This window comes from Panthera onca, chromosome B3, assembly GCF_046562875.1.
Source record: "Panthera onca isolate mPanOnc1 chromosome B3, mPanOnc1 haplotype 2, whole genome shotgun sequence".
Classification (NCBI taxonomy): Eukaryota; Metazoa; Chordata; class Mammalia; order Carnivora; family Felidae; genus Panthera; species Panthera onca.
In genome coordinates, this window is record NC_138344.1 from 83,572,769 (window position 1) to 83,593,518 (window position 20,750).

Sequence of the window (20,750 nt, forward strand, 5' to 3'; positions counted from 1 at the left end):
GGCCTGCAACTTCTGGACGCCGCGGGACCCCGTCTTCTCGGGTCTCCCCTCCGGGTCCCGACTCCTCGCCGCCCTCCCCCCATCCTTCGCTCCAGGCACCGGCGGTCTGCCGGGACACTAGCACATCCGTTGTCCCAGAGCTGGAGCCGCGACGCTGGGAAGCGCGCGACAAGGCGTGGCGTATGTAGATGAACAAGCGCGCAGAGGCTGCCGGTCCCGGACCGCCTGGGCGCGCACGTCCCGCGTGGGGGTTAGGCAAGGCGCCCGCCGTTGTTTTGCGGCCGGGAGAGGTTGGAGCTGAGGGGGTGCTGCGGGCAACCGGGGCGCGGAAGCCGCGTGGGGCAAGTGACCGTGTGTAAGAAGCGTGGCGAGCGCGAGGGTGTGGGTCGAGGCGGGTCGGGCAACTCATACTTACCTGGCAGGGGAGATACCATGATCACGAAGGTGGTTTTCCCAGGGCGAGGCTTATCCATTGCACTCCGGATGTGCTGACCCCTGCGATTTCCCCAAATGTGGGAAACTCGACTGCATAATTTGTGGTAGTGGGGGACTGCGTTCGCGCTTTCCCCTGACTTTTCGTGGTCTGAAGGGAAGAACTCAAGCTTCGCCACGACGGCGCTGTTGTCGCTGCGTTATTTCTCGTGGTAAGGGGTCCTAGGACGCCCAAAACAAGCCTGACAGGAAGTAGGCGCGCGTTTTTCGGCTTTTACTTTGCTTTTTTTTTTCTTTGTCTCGTTTTCGCCGCTTGTATCCCGTGTGCTGCGGCAGCGCGGAGAAGGCTTTTCCGGTCGTCTGAGGACGTGGTGATACGCGGGCTCGTGCGAGTTTGCGGGGGCCCCGGAGACGGCGCAGAAGTACATCTTGGGTTCGTGGTTACTTTCTTTTCTTTGTAAGTTCTGCGACACCTCGTTCCCCCCCTTCCCCCCCCCCCCCCCCCCCCCCGCAGTGTCTCCTTGAAATCCACCACCCTGCTTTGTTAAGTTGTGCGTAGTGCCTCCCTTCAAAAAGGTCTGTTTGAGCTCAGCTTCTGTAGTAGTTCACCACGGAATCTGTGTTGTAGGCGCTTTCCCAAACTAGGGGCAGAGGAGAACCTCGCCCAGTCTTTAAGCCTCACGGGCCTTAGCGGCCCGGGAACCCCCGCTTTCTTTTGCAATTTCCTTTCTTTACCATCGTCCACCTTCACTGCCACCAACCCCGCCACCTTCATTTCTCCTGGGTCGTTCATTCCTACTGCTCCCGTCACTCTCTTCCTCTCAGAGCGTGCAGTAAAGACACCTGTGGGAGAAACCCTGTACTACTACCCAGTGCAGGGCTTTGTCTCTGTTACTGGGCGTCTTCCTCTTTCTCCTTTGTGTCCCCCAGGCACAAGATGGTCCCTAAATGTTTCGTAAATGCCACACCATGAGAATATTGAAACCAGTTTTTGGTTTGGTTTTGTTTTCCGGGGAACCAGCAGCTGAGCTGTGGAATACTTCCATTGTTCTGGAGGTACAAAGTAGCATCTTTCCTAAAGTATGCCCTTGAGGGAGTAACCTACACTCTTCACCTTCTTTGTGTGTTTTGTGACAGGGTCCTTGGATAGTGCGGCCAGCTCATTTATGTGTGTTTTTGTTAAGCACCCTGCCCCGCACTAATATGTAACTTGCTGCTTCCACTCTACCCCCACCCCAACAGACACCGTAAACATGTAAACCAGGGACCAAGGGATGTACCTACCACTCTCCTACCCTTGCCCGGAATAAGGCCCCCTTGGTACAAACAAGCAGATTAGCTGATGGATAGGTGCAACACTGTATTACTGCCTTTTGCCCCGTACTTGCTGTTTCTTAGCATTTACACAGCACCTTCACATTTTCAAAGCACTGTACCAATGTTTATTAATCCTCACAACACCCCTGTGAGGTAGGTAGGTCAGTATGTCCTTTGTAGTAGAGAAACTGAGGCAGACAGAGGTCAAGCGAACCAAACCTGCCTAGGCCACAAGGGCAGCCGGCGAAGGGACTGCACCCGAGTCCGGAAGCCAGGGCTCTCTGTCCCGTTCACCCACTGGTGAGCATCGCGTGGGTGTCTTCTCACCAGTGAAGGGGACACACAGGAGGACCAAACACACAGATTTCTCAGGCAACCGGGGGGGTAGTACAAACGACATCAGGGAATAACCAGGGAACAACGCCAGTGAAAGAGAGAAATGTGAACCAGCACACCAGTAAGGCAAGAGAACATGCTGGAGAGCAAGGCTGGGATGATGGTGACTACTCAGAAGACCTAGACCAGGGGTGGGGAAAATGTAAACGAGGAACCCACCTACAAGGTGACCAACCCAAATACCTGTGGTTTCCAACTGGAAGAAAAGTTAGACAGTGAAAAAAACCAAACCACACAATCGAATTTTAAATTAGAAATGACGCGGCGATAATTCACATTAAAAAGGCCAATCATATTTGTATGGTAACTAGTATCCTTTTTGGAGCCTTCCATTCCAAATATTCCAACTCCCCCCCCCCCCCCCCCCCCCCCCCCCAGGGCTGTTCCTTACAGCACTCTTTCTCTCTCCATACCAATCTGTACACTAGTAGAACTATCAAGTGGCTCGATGGCGTGTCGCAGGGTTAACTGGCCCGGCTAGGGATGGAATTCAGGAAACCATCACAGACGGACCATTCTGCTGCCTCCTGTATTTTAGAAACAGCTGTTTCGAACCTGCCTCTGCCCAATTCCATCTTCTAGGAAAGGCTGAGAGCACACAGAGAAGCAGTTCATTCTTTCATAAGGGGATTGGTGAACCTGGTTCAACATGCCATTTTCAGAGAAAAAAGAGAAAAGACCTGCACTGTAAAGCATAACGAAGGAGTAGATTGATTATAGCTACTCCAAATTTTAGAGTGATACAATGACCACAGAGTTAAAAACTATCACTGTTACCACGGTTTATTTGACAATAGTCGGTTTAGTCTACAAGTTTAAGGCAAACATACTAATGCAGTTGCTTTTCATCAGAAATCATACTTATAAAGATTACATAAAGTCTGTCCCAAAACTTCTAAGAAATGTTCATTAATTAAAAATAAGTCTGATTAAGATGCTTTTACCAGGATACATGGATGAACTAAGGTGGCATACAATGTTTTTAAAAAAACAAAACAAAACATAACAAAAACACCAAGAGAAAACAAAAGGTAATGGCAACCTTTATCTTGTCTGAACAATGCATCTTTGAAAGGGTTAAACATCAGAAATTACTTAAAGGGAAATAAGATTGGCAGCCGTAAGGAACGCTATTCAGAAAATAAAGACGGTTACAGAGGCTACTTAAAAAAAGGACTGAACGCTGGGCTTCGGAAGAGGAGGAGCGCACGGTGATGGACAACCGTCCCAGGGAGCACACGGGGAGCTGCAGGAGGGCAGCGTTCCACCACACAGACGGACGGACCCGCAAAACCCGTGGACGGCACCGCTCCATCGCTTCTCAGAAAAAAAGGAGAGTAGATGCACTTGGTCAGCTGTTTCTTTTGTTTCCAGTGAGCAGTAAATGCCTAATCTCATTAAGAAAACAAAAATAAAATCTGAAGGAAGGCAGCCCTTTTTAACCAAAGGCGGAGTGTGGCTTATGTGTCTCCATTTAACACTGCCAAGCAGTTCTGCAGCAACTGTAGGTTACCCTAAAAAGGAAGGGAAAATAAATCATGAAGTGCAGACAGCCTGGAAGAGTTGCAGTGAAAATATAACAGCGCTGGGAATCCCGTAACTAACGCCACCTTTATTAAGACAACAGAACTCCGGAAACAGCTACTCACTATCCACACACGTACGGGTTTAAAGACATAAAACCGTATCATTTGTTTCACGTACAATGTTTTCCACACACCAGATTTCTTCAGGACATTTCCGTCTAGATCAGTATTATGGTTTTGAATTACTCGGCATGATTCTAATGAGGGATGAAACATGCCCTGTGTGTCCAAGTCAAACTACCGGACGTTTTGCAAGACCGGTTCTTATCACTTTCCTCTAGCCGTTAAAATCTGTGTATTAGAGTAGAGGTATATTAAATTATAACATATGCTTTCACGACTAAAGTAGTGAGTGATACCAGTTTTTATACACATAGCCGTAAGTTCCCGTACAACGGCAATCTGTAACATTCAGACAGACCTACGTACCCATTTGTAAAGCATGGGCGCTGGCATCCACATTTAGACACGTGTCCGGACAAATGTAAGCATATATGGATTACACCAATAAATACATGGGGTAAAGGAAAACCTCTTCCTTCCAGTAAGTAGAAAGCCAACTAAAACGATGCGATTAGAAAAGTGACCGTCTGGCAGCCACCACAATAATCGACTGAGGCAAAAGTCATGAACGGTGGCTTTGAGCATAAGGCTGAAATGCCAATACCGTAGCCATTAGGTACGTAGGGCGATGGAAAATTTAAATTTCTGTTAATTAAAGTTAAATAAAAACTCAGTTTCTCAGTTGCACCACCCACATTTCAAGTGTAAGCGTTTGACGGCCACGTGTGGCTACTTAGTGGCTACCGTACCAGACAGTGCTGATGACAGAATACTTCCATCATCACACAAAATTCTATGGGACAGTGCTGGGTAAGCGATGGGGTATTTACACAGTCCCAAGTATCTCCCCACAGAATACTTCTTCATTTCAAAGTGTAGTAACTTGGCCACTGAGAAACCTGCAGACATCATCACTTGAACCAAATGATCAAAGTCAGACATTGCCAGCGAGGCAACTCATCAACAGCATGTACCTCCTGAAAGGATGCAGCAACGAGAAGGTCCGAGCACCACTTCTGGGCGATTCCTGCCACAGGTGGGGAATCTAAACTCAATAACTAGACGAACCCAAAGCGAGGGACATTTTACAGACCTGTGCTTTTCAGTGTCCAATGTTATGAAATACAAAGACTCAGGAACTTTCCAGGTTCAGGAAGTCTAAAACAACACGTGCCGGGGGTGCGGGGCGGGGAGGGCACCTGGCTGGCCCAGTTGGTAGAGTGCGCGACTCTCGACTCTCTCGATCCTGGGGGTCTTGAATTCAAGCCCTACAGCGGGTGTAGAGCTCATCCCAATAAAAACGAAAAGTCACGCCTGGGTGGCTCTGTCGGTTAAGTGTCCGACTCTCGGTTTCTGCTCAGGTCACAATCTCACAGTCTCGGTTTCCTGAGTTGGAGCCCTCCCCCACCCCACCCTGACAGCGCCGGAGCCTGCCTTGGGATTTTCTCTCTCTCTCTCGCTCGCTCGCTCGCTCGCTCGCTCTGCCTCTCCCCTTCTCCCACGTGTGCGCTCGTGCTCTCTCTCGCTCGCTCTCTCAAAATAAATACATAAACTTAAAAAATAAATAAAAAGACCTGTGCGCCGAATGTCATGTATTATCTTGAGTATCCTTTTGCCACTAAAGACATTATTCATTATTAGACAACTGGTGGCATAAAAGTCTGTGGATTAGATAATAGTACTGTATCCATAGTAATTTCCTGATCTTTGTAATTGCTCCAAGTATTCAAGAGAATTATTTGGTGTTAGGAAATCGACACTGAAGTGTTTAAGAGCCAAGAGACTTCCTATCTGCAACCTGAATGGTTTAAGACAAAAACAGGTATGTATAAGGGTAGGGGTGTGGTGTGTGTGTGTACTGTGTAAAGAGGAAAAGTAAAGAGGGAGGGAGGAAGAGGGGGAGGGGAGGACAGAGCGAACATGACAATATGCACATTTGAGGACTCTAGTGACAACTATCCAGGGATTCTTTGTACTTTTCTTGCAACTTTACTGAGCGCCTGAAATTGGGTGACAATAAACATTTAAGAATTTCAAGTGCCCCAGTAACTGTCAATATTGTGCCAGTATAACGATGGAACTGTGACAGATGATTCTGAGCCTGTCTGTATTTCTGACATGATCTTCTTAAAGGTATATCCCTCCAGTGGGACTAAGTCCAAGGATACACATCCTGCACTTGACACACTGCCAAAGCCCTGCAGAAGGGTGTACCCTGGTCCACACTTACCCACCAGGCACGAGGACTCCACGCCCTCATAGGCAGCAGTAGCATCACCTTTTTTTTGGTCCGCTGCCTTTATCATACATTCTGTGCTTCATTAATAAAGTATCTGAGACTATCTTCAAGGACACAAAAGTGACCAAATGACCTAATTTTCTGTTATAACCAGGTTCCAATACATGGCAAGACATATCCCGGTTATAATGAATGAAATCCTAAGTGGTTTTAAACCATCTGGATGTAAATTTAACCAATGTCTAATCTCTTTGGGATAACTTATATGGATTCTGGGACCAAAATGGGACTTTGTTCAGATTTGCAAAATCATCAAGAAACCTCAGACAAGAGGGCAGGGTTTCTCAACCTCGGTGTTTTTTTTTGTTTTTTTTAAGCTTTATTATTTTTTTAAATGTTTATTTTATTTTATTTTTGAGAGAGAGAGAGACACACAGAGAGAGAGAGAGAGAGAGAGAGAGAGAGAGAGAGAGAGAAGAGAATCCCAAGCACGCTCCACGGTTATCAGTGCAGAGCTGGACACGGGGCTCGAACTCACAAACCCGTGAGATCATGACATGAGCGGAAACCAAGAGTCAGACGCTTAACTGACTGAGCCACCCAGGCGCCCCAAGTTTTGTTTATTAAAGTAATCTCTCTACACCCAACGTGGGGCTTGAACTGGCAACTCCGAGATCGAGAGTCACACGTTCTTCCGACCGAGCCAGCCAGGCACCACCCACCCTACCCCCCATTTAAAAAAAAAGTTTATTTTATCATTATTTTTAAAATTTATTATCATTTTCTTAGGTAGGTCAAGAGGCGGATGCTTGACTGACTGAGCCACCCAGGCGCCCCTGAACGATTTTATTTTTAAAGTCATCTCTACACCCGACGTGGGGCTCGGACCTACAACCCTGAGAACACGAGTTGCACGCTCCACCGACTGAGCCATCCAGTCTCAGTGTCCCTCAGTCTCGGCACACTTGACGTATTTGGGGCTGTGGAATCCTTTCCAATGGGGGCTCTCCTGTGCCCTGTCAAAAGTTTAGCAGCATTCCTGCCCTCTGCGCCCTACATACCGGTCGTAAACCCACCCATCCTCCGTTGTGACTACCAGACACGTCTCCAGAAATTGCTAAATGTCTCCCGGGAGGCAAAACTGCCTCTAGTCGAGAGAGCCACTGGAGTAGAAGACCCATCAGAGAACACATTTCAGAAAGGACCTGAAAAGCACAGAAATCTGGAAACCAGAGGCTGACAACCATGTATATAGTAAGGGTCAGCAAACTCTCTGTAAAGGGCTTAGTAAACACATAGTAAACATTTTAGACTTTGAGAGACATGTGGTCTCTGTTTTGCTGTAGTATGAAAGCAACCACAGACAGGGCACAAAGGAACGAGCTTGGCTGTATTCCAGTAAAACTTCACTTACAGATGAAATCTAAATTTCACGTAATTATCACGTGTCATGAAATATTCTTTCGCCTTTTTTTAAAGAACCACTGAGGGGCACCTGGGTGGCTCAGTCGGTCAAGCGTCGTCCGACTCTCGATTTCGGCTCAGGTCATGATCTCACGGTTGGTCGTGAGATCAGCCCCGCCTGGGATTCTGCACTGGGCGTGGAGCCTGCTTAACATACTCTCTCTCCGGGACACCTGGGTGGCTCTTTCGGGTAGGTGTCTGACTCTTGGGTTTCGGCTCAGGTCATGGTCTGGCGGTTAGGGAGTTCAAGCCCTACATCGGGCTTCACGCTGACAGTGAGAAGCCTGCTTGGTGTTCGTTTTCTCTCTCTCTCTCTCTCTCTCTCTCTCTCCCTCTCTCCCTCTCTCCCTCTCTCCCTCTCTCTCTCCCTGTCTCTCTCTGCCCCTTCCCTGCTCGTGCTCTATCTCTCTCTCCCTCTCAAAAAACCAACGCCATTCTTGGCTCACAGGCTACACAAAAACAGGCAGACTGTAATTTGCTAATCCTTCCTTAAACCTATTAACAAAATCCTGAATAGATTTTATAACCTCCTTACAAAGAACAAACATGGTGAACATTAGAAACCAACACGGGTGCAGTAACAATAAATCGTGCCAACCTTATCGAAGTATTTTCTTTTGAGAGGGTGATTAGACCAGGAAATCCGTAATATATAGCTTCATTGTAATGAGGAATTGGATGCTTCTTGTATCCATCACAGATAAAAGGGAAACGCTTGATGATAGTATAAATAGGTGAATTCCTAGCTACCCAAATAACCATCACCAAAGAATACTCATTAATAACTTAATATCAATTAGTATAGAAAGAAAGGGAGGGAACTAAAAATTCAGCCTTTTTGGGTACCGTGCACTTATCCAATTAGATGAACCAATGTTGACTCCTTTGGTCCCGATCAATCTTTTAAAGTAAAACTTAGATGACGACATAAAAGGGAAGTTCATACAAACTACAAATGTCCATCACTTGGGAGTAATAACCACTCTCCTAGTCAACTACTATATGATCAAATCGAAGTTTCCAAAAGATCTCACGCTGGGCTGAAACTAGCAAGCTACAATTTGACAGACATAACTGTGGCCTGCAACTTCATTTTAAAAATTAAATGCTCCGTACACGAAACAGTTCTAGAGACCTGTTGCACGACGATGTGAATATACTTAACAAGGCTGAACCGTACACTTTAAAAGTGGGTAAGACGGTACATTTATGTGTTTTTTACCACAAAAATGAAAACTATTACTACAAAGAATTAAACACACAACTATAGGTTGGAGGCTCGAAAACAGACCAAGAAGGAGGAGGAGAAGGAGGAGAAGATGTGTGATTATAAGCCAAATCAAGCTGGTGTAAGATGGTGCTAAAAAAAAAAACAAAACACAAAAGAACCAAAAAACAAAAAAACAAACCCTTATACGAAAAGCAAAAAGAAAAAGAAAAAAAAAGAAAAAACACAAAAAACCCTTATGCCTCTAAAACTGCCGTAAGAAGAAACGTATACAATAATAAGTCCACGTATGGAAAGGTGTTTCCATTTCTGGGTGCAATATTGAAAAAAAAAATTTTAATGTTTATTTACTTTTTTTTTTTTGAGAAAGAGAGAGAGAGAGAGAGACATAGAGACGGAGAGAGACAGAGCATGAGCAGGGGAGGGGCAGAGAGAGAAAAGAGGGAGACACAGAATCCGAAGCAATTCCAGGCTCTGAGCTGTCAGCACAGAGCCCGACGTCGGGCTCGAACTCACGAACTGTGAGATCGTGAGATCGTGACCTGAGCCAAAGACAGAGGCCTACCCAACTGAGCCACCAAGGGGCCCCTGCATGCAATATTTGAAAACAGCAATGACCTAGTGTAATAATATAAAAAGCTTATTGAAATGTATGGGATAAAATATATTTAGCTCAAAGATGTCTAGCTTGTAGGAGAGAATATATTCAAATATTTGAGGGTAATATATCCAAATGTTTCTGTGGGAGAAATTAAATTCATTTTTCTTTCTTTTTTTAAAGCCAACCCATTTATTTTGAGAGTTTGAGAGAGACAGAGAGCGCGAGCGAGCGAGCGCACGAGCGGGGAGGGGCAGGGAGAGAGAGAGAACCCCAAGCAGACTCCACGCAGAGTTGGACGCAGGGCTCCTCCAGCTGACAAACTGTGAGACAGACCATGACCTGACCAAAACCAAGAGTCGGATCCTCAAACGACAGAGCCACCCAGGCATCCGTCAAATTTATCTTTCTTATTTCACATGACAAAACTCTGACCAATTTGTCAAAGTGACACACAAGCAGCTTTCTGTGCGTTATGGAGTGTCCCGAACGTCTTAGTAGAGTCTCAAGCTTTTTAATGACTTTCAAAGTGTAAATACTATAAATATATTAACAAAACAAAACAAAACACTAACAAGTTTATTTAAATTTCTTTAATACTTATAATTTGGGGAATTTTGAATATATTTTTACTTTCAGTCCTTCTGATTGAAGCCAGCAAATATTGAATTTTTAAAGAAGTTTTTATTAAAGATAGATTTATCTTTTTTAAGCAGTCAAAAATGATACTGGTTTCCATATTAGGTACTAGGGTCTTGCAGAGCTGACCGCTTAGAGAAATTGTACGTATTATTCTTGCTTGAATTAGATGATCTTTAAGTTCGCTGGCAATTCTAAGATTCTCTAGTTCTAACCTTATTAGAAGGCTTGGGCCAAGCTTTATCTTAACTACAAGAAAGGGCTGAATCTGGAGGAAACAAACACTATAAAAAACCCTGGGCGAAGGACATTTATTTACTAACATTAAATTATTCTGAAGTACTAAAATGATCTTCAAAAATTAGCATTCCAATTATAATTCATTCTAATCCAGGAATGGTTCTTCCAATATCCCTCCAGAAAGAAACTGTCATTAAAGGATTATTATCAATTCCATAACTGACTCCTTCCTTCCTCCCTGCCTTCCCCTCTTTCTTTTTTTTTAAGTAATCTCTACACCCAACACCCAACGTGGGGCTCAAACTCACATCCAGGAGATCAAGAGTCACATGCTCCACCGAATGAGCCGGCCAGGCACCCCATAATTCATTCATTCATTCATTCATTCATTTCTTTCTTTTCTTTCTTTTCTTTCTTTCTTTCTTTCTTTCTCTCTCTCTCTCTCTCCCTCCCTCCCTCCCTCTTCTTTTTAATGTGTATTTTTTTACTTTTGCGGGGGAAGGGCACAGAGGGGGGACAGAGGATCTGAAAGGGGGCCGCACAGCCTAACGTGGGACTTGAAACTCACCAATCGTGAGGACCCAGGTGTCCCAAGACTGACTCATTTCTAAATTATAAGTCACGTAAAATATTAAACCTTGACTATGACACTAACCTTTGCATGCTTCAGTTCTAACTCTGCCAGTTCCACTAAATTTTTTCTGAATGCGGCAACTCTTCTCGTCTTAAAATCTATAAGTTCTGTGAACAAAAGAAATTAGGATTAACTATTTAATTCACATAATAGTTGAAGGTATACCGTATAATTAAAGGTTAATATAACAGTACCTTGTTTTGCAGATTCAGATATTTTTTCAAATTTCTGACAACATAATTGTTGGGATGTCTCAGCCTGAAGAACATCTTTATTTTTCGCTCTTGCTTTATCCAGTGCTTTATTAGCATTTTCATAATCCACTAGTGACCTAGATCTTCGATAGAGGAGATCCTATACAACAGAATGCTTCACAGTAAGACACACTGCGTGTTTCGAACAGTTACGGGCAACCACCACCACCCCACTGCCCCCATCATCATCAGAGCTAACGCTTACGCCATGAAGATCACATGCCAGTCACCCTCCAAATGGCCTTTATAACAGCTTTACGGAGATGTAATTCACACACAGACAACTCGTTCCAAGTGCACAATTCACAGGTTTTTGGTGTGCTGGCAGAGTTGTATAACCATCACCACCATCAATTTTGGAGCATTTTTGTCGATCAAAAAGAAACCCCACATCCATCAGCAGTCATTCTTCATTTCCTCCTTGCCACCCCCCCAACCCCTCCCCCCCCCAACCCTAGACAACCGCTGATCTGCTTTCTGTCTCTATAGATTTGCCTATTCTGGGTGTGCCATGAAAACAAAAATGGAATCACGTAATATGTGGCTTTTTCTGTCTGGCTTTCTTCACACAGCATAAAGTTTCGAGTTCATTCATGTTATAACTGAATCAGTACTTCATTCCTCTTGACTGTTAAATAATATTTCGCCGTAAGGACAGACACACCACATGGATGTGTCCGTTCACCAGGGGAGAGACATTTGTTTCCACACTCTGCCTATTATGAATAATGCTGTTATGAACATTTGTGTATAAGTCTGTGTGGGAACATGTCTTCCTTTCTCTTTCTATCTCATTACTTAGGGGTGGAATTGCTGGGTCACTTGGTAATTCTATGTTCAACCTTTTGAGAAACTGCCAGACTGTTTTCCAAAGTGGCTGCACCATTTTACATTTCTGCAGACGCTGTACGAGTGTCCCAATTTCTCCACATCCTTGGCAACACTTATCTTTTTGATTAAAGCCACCTGGTGGTGTGAAGTGGTATCATGCTGTGGTTTTACTTTATAAAGATTTAATTAATTATTGAAAGCAATTTTTAAAAAAGGTTTATTCACTTTTGAGAGAGACAGAGACAGAGCAGAAGCGGGGGAGGGCAGAGAGAATGGGAGACAGAATCTGAAGTAGGGTCCATGCTCTGAGCCGTCAGCACAGAGCCCGTTGCGGGGCTCGAATCCACAAACCATGAGACCATAACCTGAGCCAAAGTTGGACACCTAACCGAATGAGCCACCCAGGTGCCCCTTACTTATTAATTTTTTTTTTTTAAGTTCATTTGTTTTGGGAGAGAGAACAAGAGTGGGTGGGGCAGATAGGAGGAGAGAGAAAATCCCAAGTAGGCTCCACACTATCATCGTGGAGACTGATGTGGGGCTTGAGCTCATGAATCGTGGGTTCATGACCTGAGCCAAATACAAGAGTCAGACACTTATTCAACTGAGCCACCCAGGCACCACTAATGATTTTATGTTTTAAGTAATCTCTACACCCAATGTGGGGCTTGAACTCAAGACCCTGAGATCAAGAGTCACATGTGCTATAAACTAAGCCAGCCAGGTGCCCCAAGGCCTATTTATAATTTGATAAGGAATGAAAAGCTGGTGTACAAATCACCACTGACCACATGGGAATTTTCTGTACAATACATACCGATTCATAAATTAACACAAAATTTGGAATATCTGAGCCACTAAGTTTCAGTGCTTTTTTCAGTTGTTTCTGTTAAACATTTTTTGGATAGTAAGAGTTTTAGTCTTGCACATACACAGACTTCCAAAGGAAATTTGGGTTCCCTGGGTGGCTCAGTTGGTTGAGTGATTGACTCTTGATTTTGGCTGAGGTCATGATCTTGCGGTTGGTGGGTTTGAGCCCCAGGTCGGTCTCTGCACTGATAGTGCAGAGCCTGCTGGGATTCTCAGTCTCCCTCTCTCTCTGCCCCTACTCCCCCTCTTCACTCTCAAAAAAAAAAAGGAAATTTGAGTCGCCTTAAAATAAAACACATTCTGATTTTAGAGCTCATTTACCCCCAAAAGATATATATAGACCAAATTAGGACTCCTTTAGCTACGGGGTTTACTTTTTGTTTTGTAGGCATTTTACCTGAATGACTACACCAAATTCATTAAAAAAAAAAAAAAATTCTAATCTATACTGTATCAGAAGCTTATAGAGGAGACATTATTTTTAGTTATTTTTTAATTTTATTATTATTTTTAATAATTTTAAAAAAAATGTTTATTTTTTGAGAGACAGAGTGAGAGAGCACATGTGTGCACAAGCCGGGAAAGGACAGAGAGAAAGGGAGACACAGAATCCGAGGCAGGTTCCAGGCTCCAAGCTGTCAGCGCAGAGCCTAATGTGGGGCTCGAACTCATGAACCACAAGATCATGACCTGAGCCAAAGCCGGATGCATAACTGACAGAGCCACCCAAGTGCCCCAAGTTTTTATTCTTTTAAATAAGCACTAGGCCCAACACGGGGCATGAAGTCATGACCCCAACATTTAGAGTTGCATGCTCTACCAACTGAGCCAGTCAGGCACCCCAATAGAGGAAACATTTATGTGGGGTTCCCTGACCTACAATTTATAAAAGGAGAAAAAAATTAACACTTGAGAATATAATTTAAAATCAACAAATAATTTTTAATAACCTTAAATCTAACTTCTAAAGAGATGGCTTTTAATAAAACAGTCCTTTTTAAAAAACAGTGAACAGTCAAGTTACCTTAGCAGCTTGAGATTCCCTTAAGTAATATTTTAAAAGGTCAGAAAGTTTGAGGTCCTCATCAGCAGACACTCGTGCTTCTATTTTCTGAAAAAGGGGAAAAAACCAGGCATTTAATTAACACATGGTCTATACCCCACATTTTCTTTCTCAATTACTGTAAAAAAATTAAAGTTATAAATATCTATAGTATCCACTCCTATTTAACCTAAGTTTCCCCACCCTCTCCTTTCTACTAGCCTATTACTTTTCTTCATGATTATGACAAGAAATGAACAGAAAAAAGAAGGAGATCAAATGAAATTAGTGAGTTTATGGAAGGACTCGATATCTGATTCAAGTTCCCAGCTAGACTGTGTTTCAGTACCATCTTTCAGCACTTACATTTTCTCTTGTTACTTCCTTTCAATGATATGTACACATGATTTTAAAGCGTTAGAGGCTAACGATGGTAGGCTAGGTAACAAACCAATCTGCCTACTGAGAACAACCAGAAAATACAGTCAAAACATTACCAAAATGTGCCTGAAGACACCACAGAGTAATAAACAGATGTGGTTAGTTTGAGTTGGGATAAAATGGGAAACAGCCACTTCAGACTAAAAAGATGCAACTCTTCAGTCTGGAGAGACAGAGGATAAAGATGTATTATGTCAACCAAATATAATATAGGGACCTTGTTGGAATCTAAGTCAGATGAACTCCACTGTAAAAAGCCATTTGAGGCAACTGGGAACATGTATATAGCAAGAATTTGGTGACATCAAGGGAAATCATTGATAACTGTATTGACTATATTAAAATTCTTATCTTTTTAAAAAAATGTTTATTTATTTTGAGAATGAGATAGAGGGAGGGAACCTCAAGCAGACTTTGCACTCAGCGCAGAGCCCAACAAAGGACTCGATCCCACGAACCATGAGATCATGACCTGTGCTGAAATCAGGAGTTGGAGGTTTTACTGACTGAGCCACCCAGGTGCCCCTAATTCTTATCTTTAAAAAAAAGACAGATGTGCACAAAGGGCAGAAACAGAATGAATATGGACATTTTGGGGAAAAAGCACTTTAAGCAATGTAGAAAATGTTAACATTCAGGAAATCTGGGTGACCCATGTATAGGAATTCCTTGTACTATTCTCACAATGTTTCTGTGGGTCTGAAATTCCTGTTGAAATAAAGTTACAATTTATTTTTTTTTTTTTTTTTTTTTTTTAAATTTTTTTTTTTTCAACGGTTTTTATTTATTTTTGGGACAGAGAGAGACAGAGCATGAACGGGGGAGGGGCAGAGAGAGAGGGAGACACAGAATCGGAATCAGGCTCCAGGCTCTGAGCCATCAGCCCAGAGCCTGACGCGGGGCTCGAACTCACGGACCGCGAGATCGTGACCTGGCTGAAGTCGGACGCTTAACCGACTGCGCCACCCAGGCGCCCCTAAAGTTACAATTTAAAAACCCTACACATCCAGGGCACCTGGGTGCTCAGTCAGTTAAGCATCCAACTTCGGCTCAGGTCATGATCTCAGTTTGTGAGTTCAAGCCCCACATCCGGCTCTGTGCTGACAGCTCAGTATGGAGCCTACTTTGAATTCTGTGTCTCCCTCTCTCTCTGTTCCTCCCCCACTCATGCTCTGTCTCTCTCTCTCTCCTTCAAAAATAAATAAAAACATTAAAAAAAATTAAAGATAAAAACCCTATACATCCAACAGAATAACTAAAAAAAGACAACAGCAAGTACTGCAAGCTGTGTAGCAACCCCAATGCTCACATTTATTCTGATGGGAATGTAAGTTGGTACAATCGCTTTGGGAAACGGTTTGGCACGATCTATGAAAGCTTTTCACATGGATACCGTAAGACCCCTAATTCCCCTCCTGGTTATATATACCGAACAAGTATCTACCTGTTTTCAGCTGAAACTATCTAAGAATGGTCTTAGAAGTACTATTTGTAAAGAGCCACAAACTAGAAACGATCCAAATGCCTACCAACAGTAGGACAAATGAATACATTTAGTCATATTCTTGCCAAGGAAAGGTATATAGCAATGAATGAAGGAATGAAGGAACTATACCTACATGCAACAACATGGATGAATCGGGGCTCCTGGGTGGTTCAGTCAGCTAAGTGTTTGATTCTTCATTTTGGCTCAGATCATGATCTCATGGTTTGTGAGACTGAGCCCCCAGCCGGGCACTGTGCTGGTAGCATGGAGCCTGCTTGGGATTCTTTCTCTCTTCCTCGCTCTCTGCCCCTCCCCCCACTTGTGCACTCGTTCGCGCATACTCTCTCTCTCTCTCTCAGTAAATAAACTTAAAACCAAACCAAAAAAACCCCAAAAAACAAAAAATGCAGGGGTGCCTTCGTGGCTCAGTTAAGCATCCGACTCTGGATTTTGGCTCAGGTTTCTCATGGTTCATGAGTTTGAGCTCTGCATGGGGCTCCATGCTGTAGTGTGGAGCCTACTTGGGATTCTCTCTCTCCCTCTCTCTGCTCCTCTCCAGCTCTCTCTCTCTTTCAAAGTAAATGAACTGAAAAGAAAAAAAAAAAAGGAAAAGTACTTCTCTCTCTTCTGAAAAAGGAAAAAAAAAAAAACGAACACAGATGAATCTTTTGTATGTAATGCTGAGTAAATGGAACCAGACATAAAAGAATACATAGTGCATGAAGCATTTACATAAAATATGAAAATAAGATTAATCTCTGCTGTTAGAAGCTAAGATAGTGGTTTTCCTTGCAGGAGGTGGTGACTCAGAAAGCAGCTGAAGGGGGGCAGGGCATGCTTTTTTTGTTTTTTAAGTTTACTTATTTTGAGAGAGAGAATCAGCGAGTGTGCATGTGCAGAAGGGGGGAGGGGCAAAATAGAGGGGGTAGAGAGAATCCCAAGCAGGCTTAGCAATGTCATTGTGGAGCCCAATGTGGGGCTCAAACTCATGAACCGTGAGATCATGACCTGAACCAAAATCAAGAGTTGGATGCTTAACCGACTGAGCCACCCAGGTGCCCCTAAATGTTCTATTTCTTGATCTGGGTGTTCATTATATGGGTGTGTTAAATTTGTTAAATTTCACTGAGCTGTATACTTCTCATATATGCTCTTTCCTATATGTAAAATATATTTCAATAAAAAGTTAGCAAAAACCTTGAAGCTTAAGAAACATTCCCTTGCAGAGAAATAAACTTATGAACCTAACAATAAATGCACAGACATAAAATATATTCAAAATTGATTTACATAAATTTAGATAAACTGATTTAGATAAATCTAGGTAACATGTTAGATGGAAGTTGGGTGCTTTTAAATTTTTTTTTTTTTAATGTTTATTTATTTTTGAGACAGAGAGAGACAGAGCATGAATGGGGGGAGGGTCAGAGAGAGAGGGAGATACAGAATCCGAAGCAGGCTCCAGGCTCTGAGCTGTCAGCACAGAGCCCGACGCGGGGCTCGAACTCATGGACCATGAGATCATGACCTGAGCCGAAGTCGGACGCTTAACCGACTAAGCCACCCAGGCGCCCCTAAAGTTGGGTGCTTTTAAATATGGCTCCTCTCTCCTTCCACTAAGAAGGAGTAGGGGTATGTATGTATGTATTCCCTTCCCTTGATTCTGGGCCCTAACATTGCTTGATCAATACAAAAGTGATGCTGTGCCAGTTTCAAGGCCTTAATGTAACTAGCAATTTTCACTTCCCATTTTTCAGGATGCTTGCTTTCAAGCCACCATACTGTGAGGAAGCCTAAGCAGCTCCATGGAAAAGCAACATGCAAATGTTACAGCCAATAGCCCCGGCTAAAGTCTCGGTTGGTAGCCAGTATCACCCCCAGACATCTGAGTGAAAGAGCCTTCAGAGGATTCTAGCCCACAGCCTTCATATGTTCCCTGTTGAGGCCCCAGACATCATGGAGTAAAGGCAAGCCACCTCTGTTCTGCCTTTTGTGAATTCGTGACCCAAAGAATTCATTAGCATAATAAAATGGCTGTCGTTTTAAGCTATTGATTTTAGGATGGTTTGTGCCACAGCAATAATAACCAGAACAACACCAAGACACCAAAAGAAATGAAGACTGTGGTGCCTATGGCAACGTGCCATCTAGATCTCCTTCATGAGAAATTGCTTGCTGCAAGGAGCATAGTTTGTTCAGAGTCCCAGCTGCAATCTCTCTAGATCAGAACAATATTCATCCCAAGGTTATGATACATCCTTCCCTCCTTGCCTCAGCTGCACCCAATGACAGAGCACAGGGGCAGTAGCACTAGCCCAGTCTTGCTTATGCAGTACTGCCTCTAATGAGCAACTTTGGCTGAGGACTCCCTTTTGATCTGGACAAAACTTTCTTAAGACTGCGCTATAGTCTGAAACTCCTCCTACCAAGTCCCTCTCCTTTCCCAGGTGTAGACCTGCACTATGGTCTGAAGTCTCTTCATGTCTATCCTGCTCCTCCCTCTTTGTTCTTCCCAATGAATCTCTTGCATGTCTAATCTCATCTTGACATTTACTTCTGCAAAAATACTAACTCATAAAGCTATTCTATGATACTTCCCTATTCTTTTGATGTAAACACACAGGAAACAACTGTATCTTCCTGGAAAATGCTCATTTGTACAAATACCAAAAGTGAAATAATGGGCTTTCGGGACCCTTCACTACAACAACATTTATGTATTTAATGATGGTTTCCTTTGTAAGAAAATAACTCCTTTTCTTTTACTTATCTTCACTATCTATTATTCAATTGACAAAGTCATGTTGAAATCAGATTTCTACAATGGACTAGCCACTTCCAATCTCAGGTAAGTGCCATTAAACACATAATAAACATTTCATTATTCTCTGAACTTCATCAAAGTGTTTTAATATTGTATCTAAGACTAATCCCTGAAAATCAAGACTACATCAATATTAAAGCATTATTGCTATTTAACCTTTTTTGCAGTTGTGTATTTGCCTCATATTGTTAAACTCACTTTTTTTTTTAAATGTTTATTTTTAAGAGAGAGAGAGCGTGAGCAGGGGAGGGGCAGAGGGAGATGGGGACAGAGGATCCTAAGCGGGCTCTGTGCTGAAAGAAGCCAGCCCACTGTGGGGCTCAAACTCATGAACCCTAAGATCATGACCTAAGCTGAAGTTGGACGCTCAGTTGAGTCACCCAAGGACACAGATATAACTCACTTTTAAACCAGTGTGTCAAGGGGAATCAAAAGCAATGCAATATTGGTAAAACTGTAATAAATCTAAAACTTTCTTCTAGCATACAAAGCCCCAGAAAAAGACCGTTCTTCATAAAAGTAAACCCAGTCTCTATAATGAACATGTTCTCTGATGAAGAATATGAACTTTTACAAATACCAAAAGGCCATAACAACAGCAACAAAAAAAATAAGTTTCCTGAAAAACAACTTACAATTTTCAAATCTAAGTCTGTTTCTTCATCCTTCTGAAGTAGAACTCATCTTTCTCAACAAAGTTAAACACAATCATAACAGGTTAAACAGTACTGTATGCAATGATTTAGACTCCCAAAGGTTAACTGATAGTACTTACTCTGGTTTTATCAAATAGTTCTGAAACTTTGAGAAAAAACCTGGAAGGGAAAAATATTTCATCAGAAGCCAGCTCTGAAATGATTTTCCAAGTCAAATGTTGAGAGAATATGCCCCCAAACTGTATTAATAATGAACACTGTTATCTCACTACAGTAATATTTGATGGTCTTGTTCAATGCAGACTTCATTTAGTTCAACATCTCTGTACTTCCACCCATATAACAGATAACTTGGAAACTGTTGTTACAGAAAATCTTACCCTTTCAAAGTAACAATCTAAGCCATATATTTATTAATTTCTAACTTTTTAAAATTCAATTTTTTTCCCTAATCTCTATACCCAATGTGGGGCTTGAACTCACAACCGCTGGATCAAAAGGTGCATGCTCCACCAACTGAGCCAGCAGGCACCCCTAAGCCATACATACATTTAAACAAAAAAAAATTTTTCCTTACATTCATTAAGTAATATGCCACATAATACTAAATAAAGCCCATGATTTCAAAATTCTTATAGAAGTACAGAACAATCAGATCCAAAGAGACAAAAGGCTGATTTAAAAGGAAAACACTAAGGCTGGAACAGCTCTTGAAGTTATTTGATAGTTATGTTTTAAACACCTTCAAATAGAGCTGCTTTGTTTTAGAAAATAACAGAAATGAGTAAACAATTTGTATCTCAAAATTCATGTTCACTTTTAACTAAATTGCCTATCTCTCAATGGTGATACCAACTAAAAAATATCCCAATGCACAGCTTTTTAAAAGAGTATTCTGTAAAATAGGTAATTACTGGTGACGTTATAACTGGATGAAGGCAAGTACTATTGAAAGCTAAAACACTATTTTATGAACTTTGTTTTACTAAAAAGAACTTGCTTGACAGGTTTATGCCCAGTTACACATGGCAAGGTTGACTTTTTCTTCTTATCGAAGACTTACAAATCCTTTTTTTAAAAATTATGTTTATTCATTTTTGAGAGACAGAGAGAGACAGAGTGTGAGCAGGGGAGGGGCAGACAGAGAGGGAGACACAGAATCCAAAGCGGGCTCCAGGCTCTGGGCTGTCAGCACAGAGCCTGATGTGGGGCTCGAACTCACAGACCGTGAGATCATGAACTGAAGTCAGATGCTTAACCTACTGAGCCACCCAGGCACTCCAAGACTTATGAATTCTTAGGAAAGGTAGCATGTTAATTAATGTAAGCCATATATATATATGCATAGTACCTTGCTTTGCTGAAAAACTTGGATCTTTGGATCTTACAGGTCTACTAAGACAAGATACACTAGAAAAAAGATTCAAGGATGTGGTTTAGAAAAAGGCATAAACTAGGAAAATAGTTTTGCCACTTAAGTTTGAAAAAAAGAAGTTTGGATTATTTTTCA

At 42.6% G+C, this 20,750-nt stretch overlaps 1 protein-coding gene and 1 non-coding gene across 2 annotated transcripts in view; one reads left to right on the forward strand and one right to left on the reverse strand.

Moving 5' to 3' along the window:
• The first annotated feature begins 407 nt into the window (after positions 1-407).
• LOC145715583 (U1 spliceosomal RNA) lies at positions 408-571 on the forward strand. The gene has a single exon (XR_014137867.1). It is a non-coding gene; the product is annotated as a U1 spliceosomal RNA (small nuclear RNA).
• Positions 572-2,912: 2,341 nt separating this feature from the next.
• SNX6 (sorting nexin 6) overlaps positions 2,913-20,750 on the reverse strand; it is a 61,004-nt gene continuing 43,166 nt past the window's right edge. The window contains exons 10-14 of the mRNA XM_078448329.2: positions 19,360-19,399; positions 13,816-13,902; positions 11,031-11,190; positions 10,858-10,943; positions 2,913-3,659 (exon numbers count right to left, since the gene is read on the reverse strand). Of these exons, the coding sequence (XP_078304455.1) occupies positions 3,606-3,659; positions 10,858-10,943; positions 11,031-11,190; positions 13,816-13,902; positions 19,360-19,399 (427 nt within the window). The 3' untranslated portion in view covers positions 2,913-3,605. The remainder of the gene's footprint in view (positions 3,660-10,857; positions 10,944-11,030; positions 11,191-13,815; positions 13,903-19,359; positions 19,400-20,750) is intronic.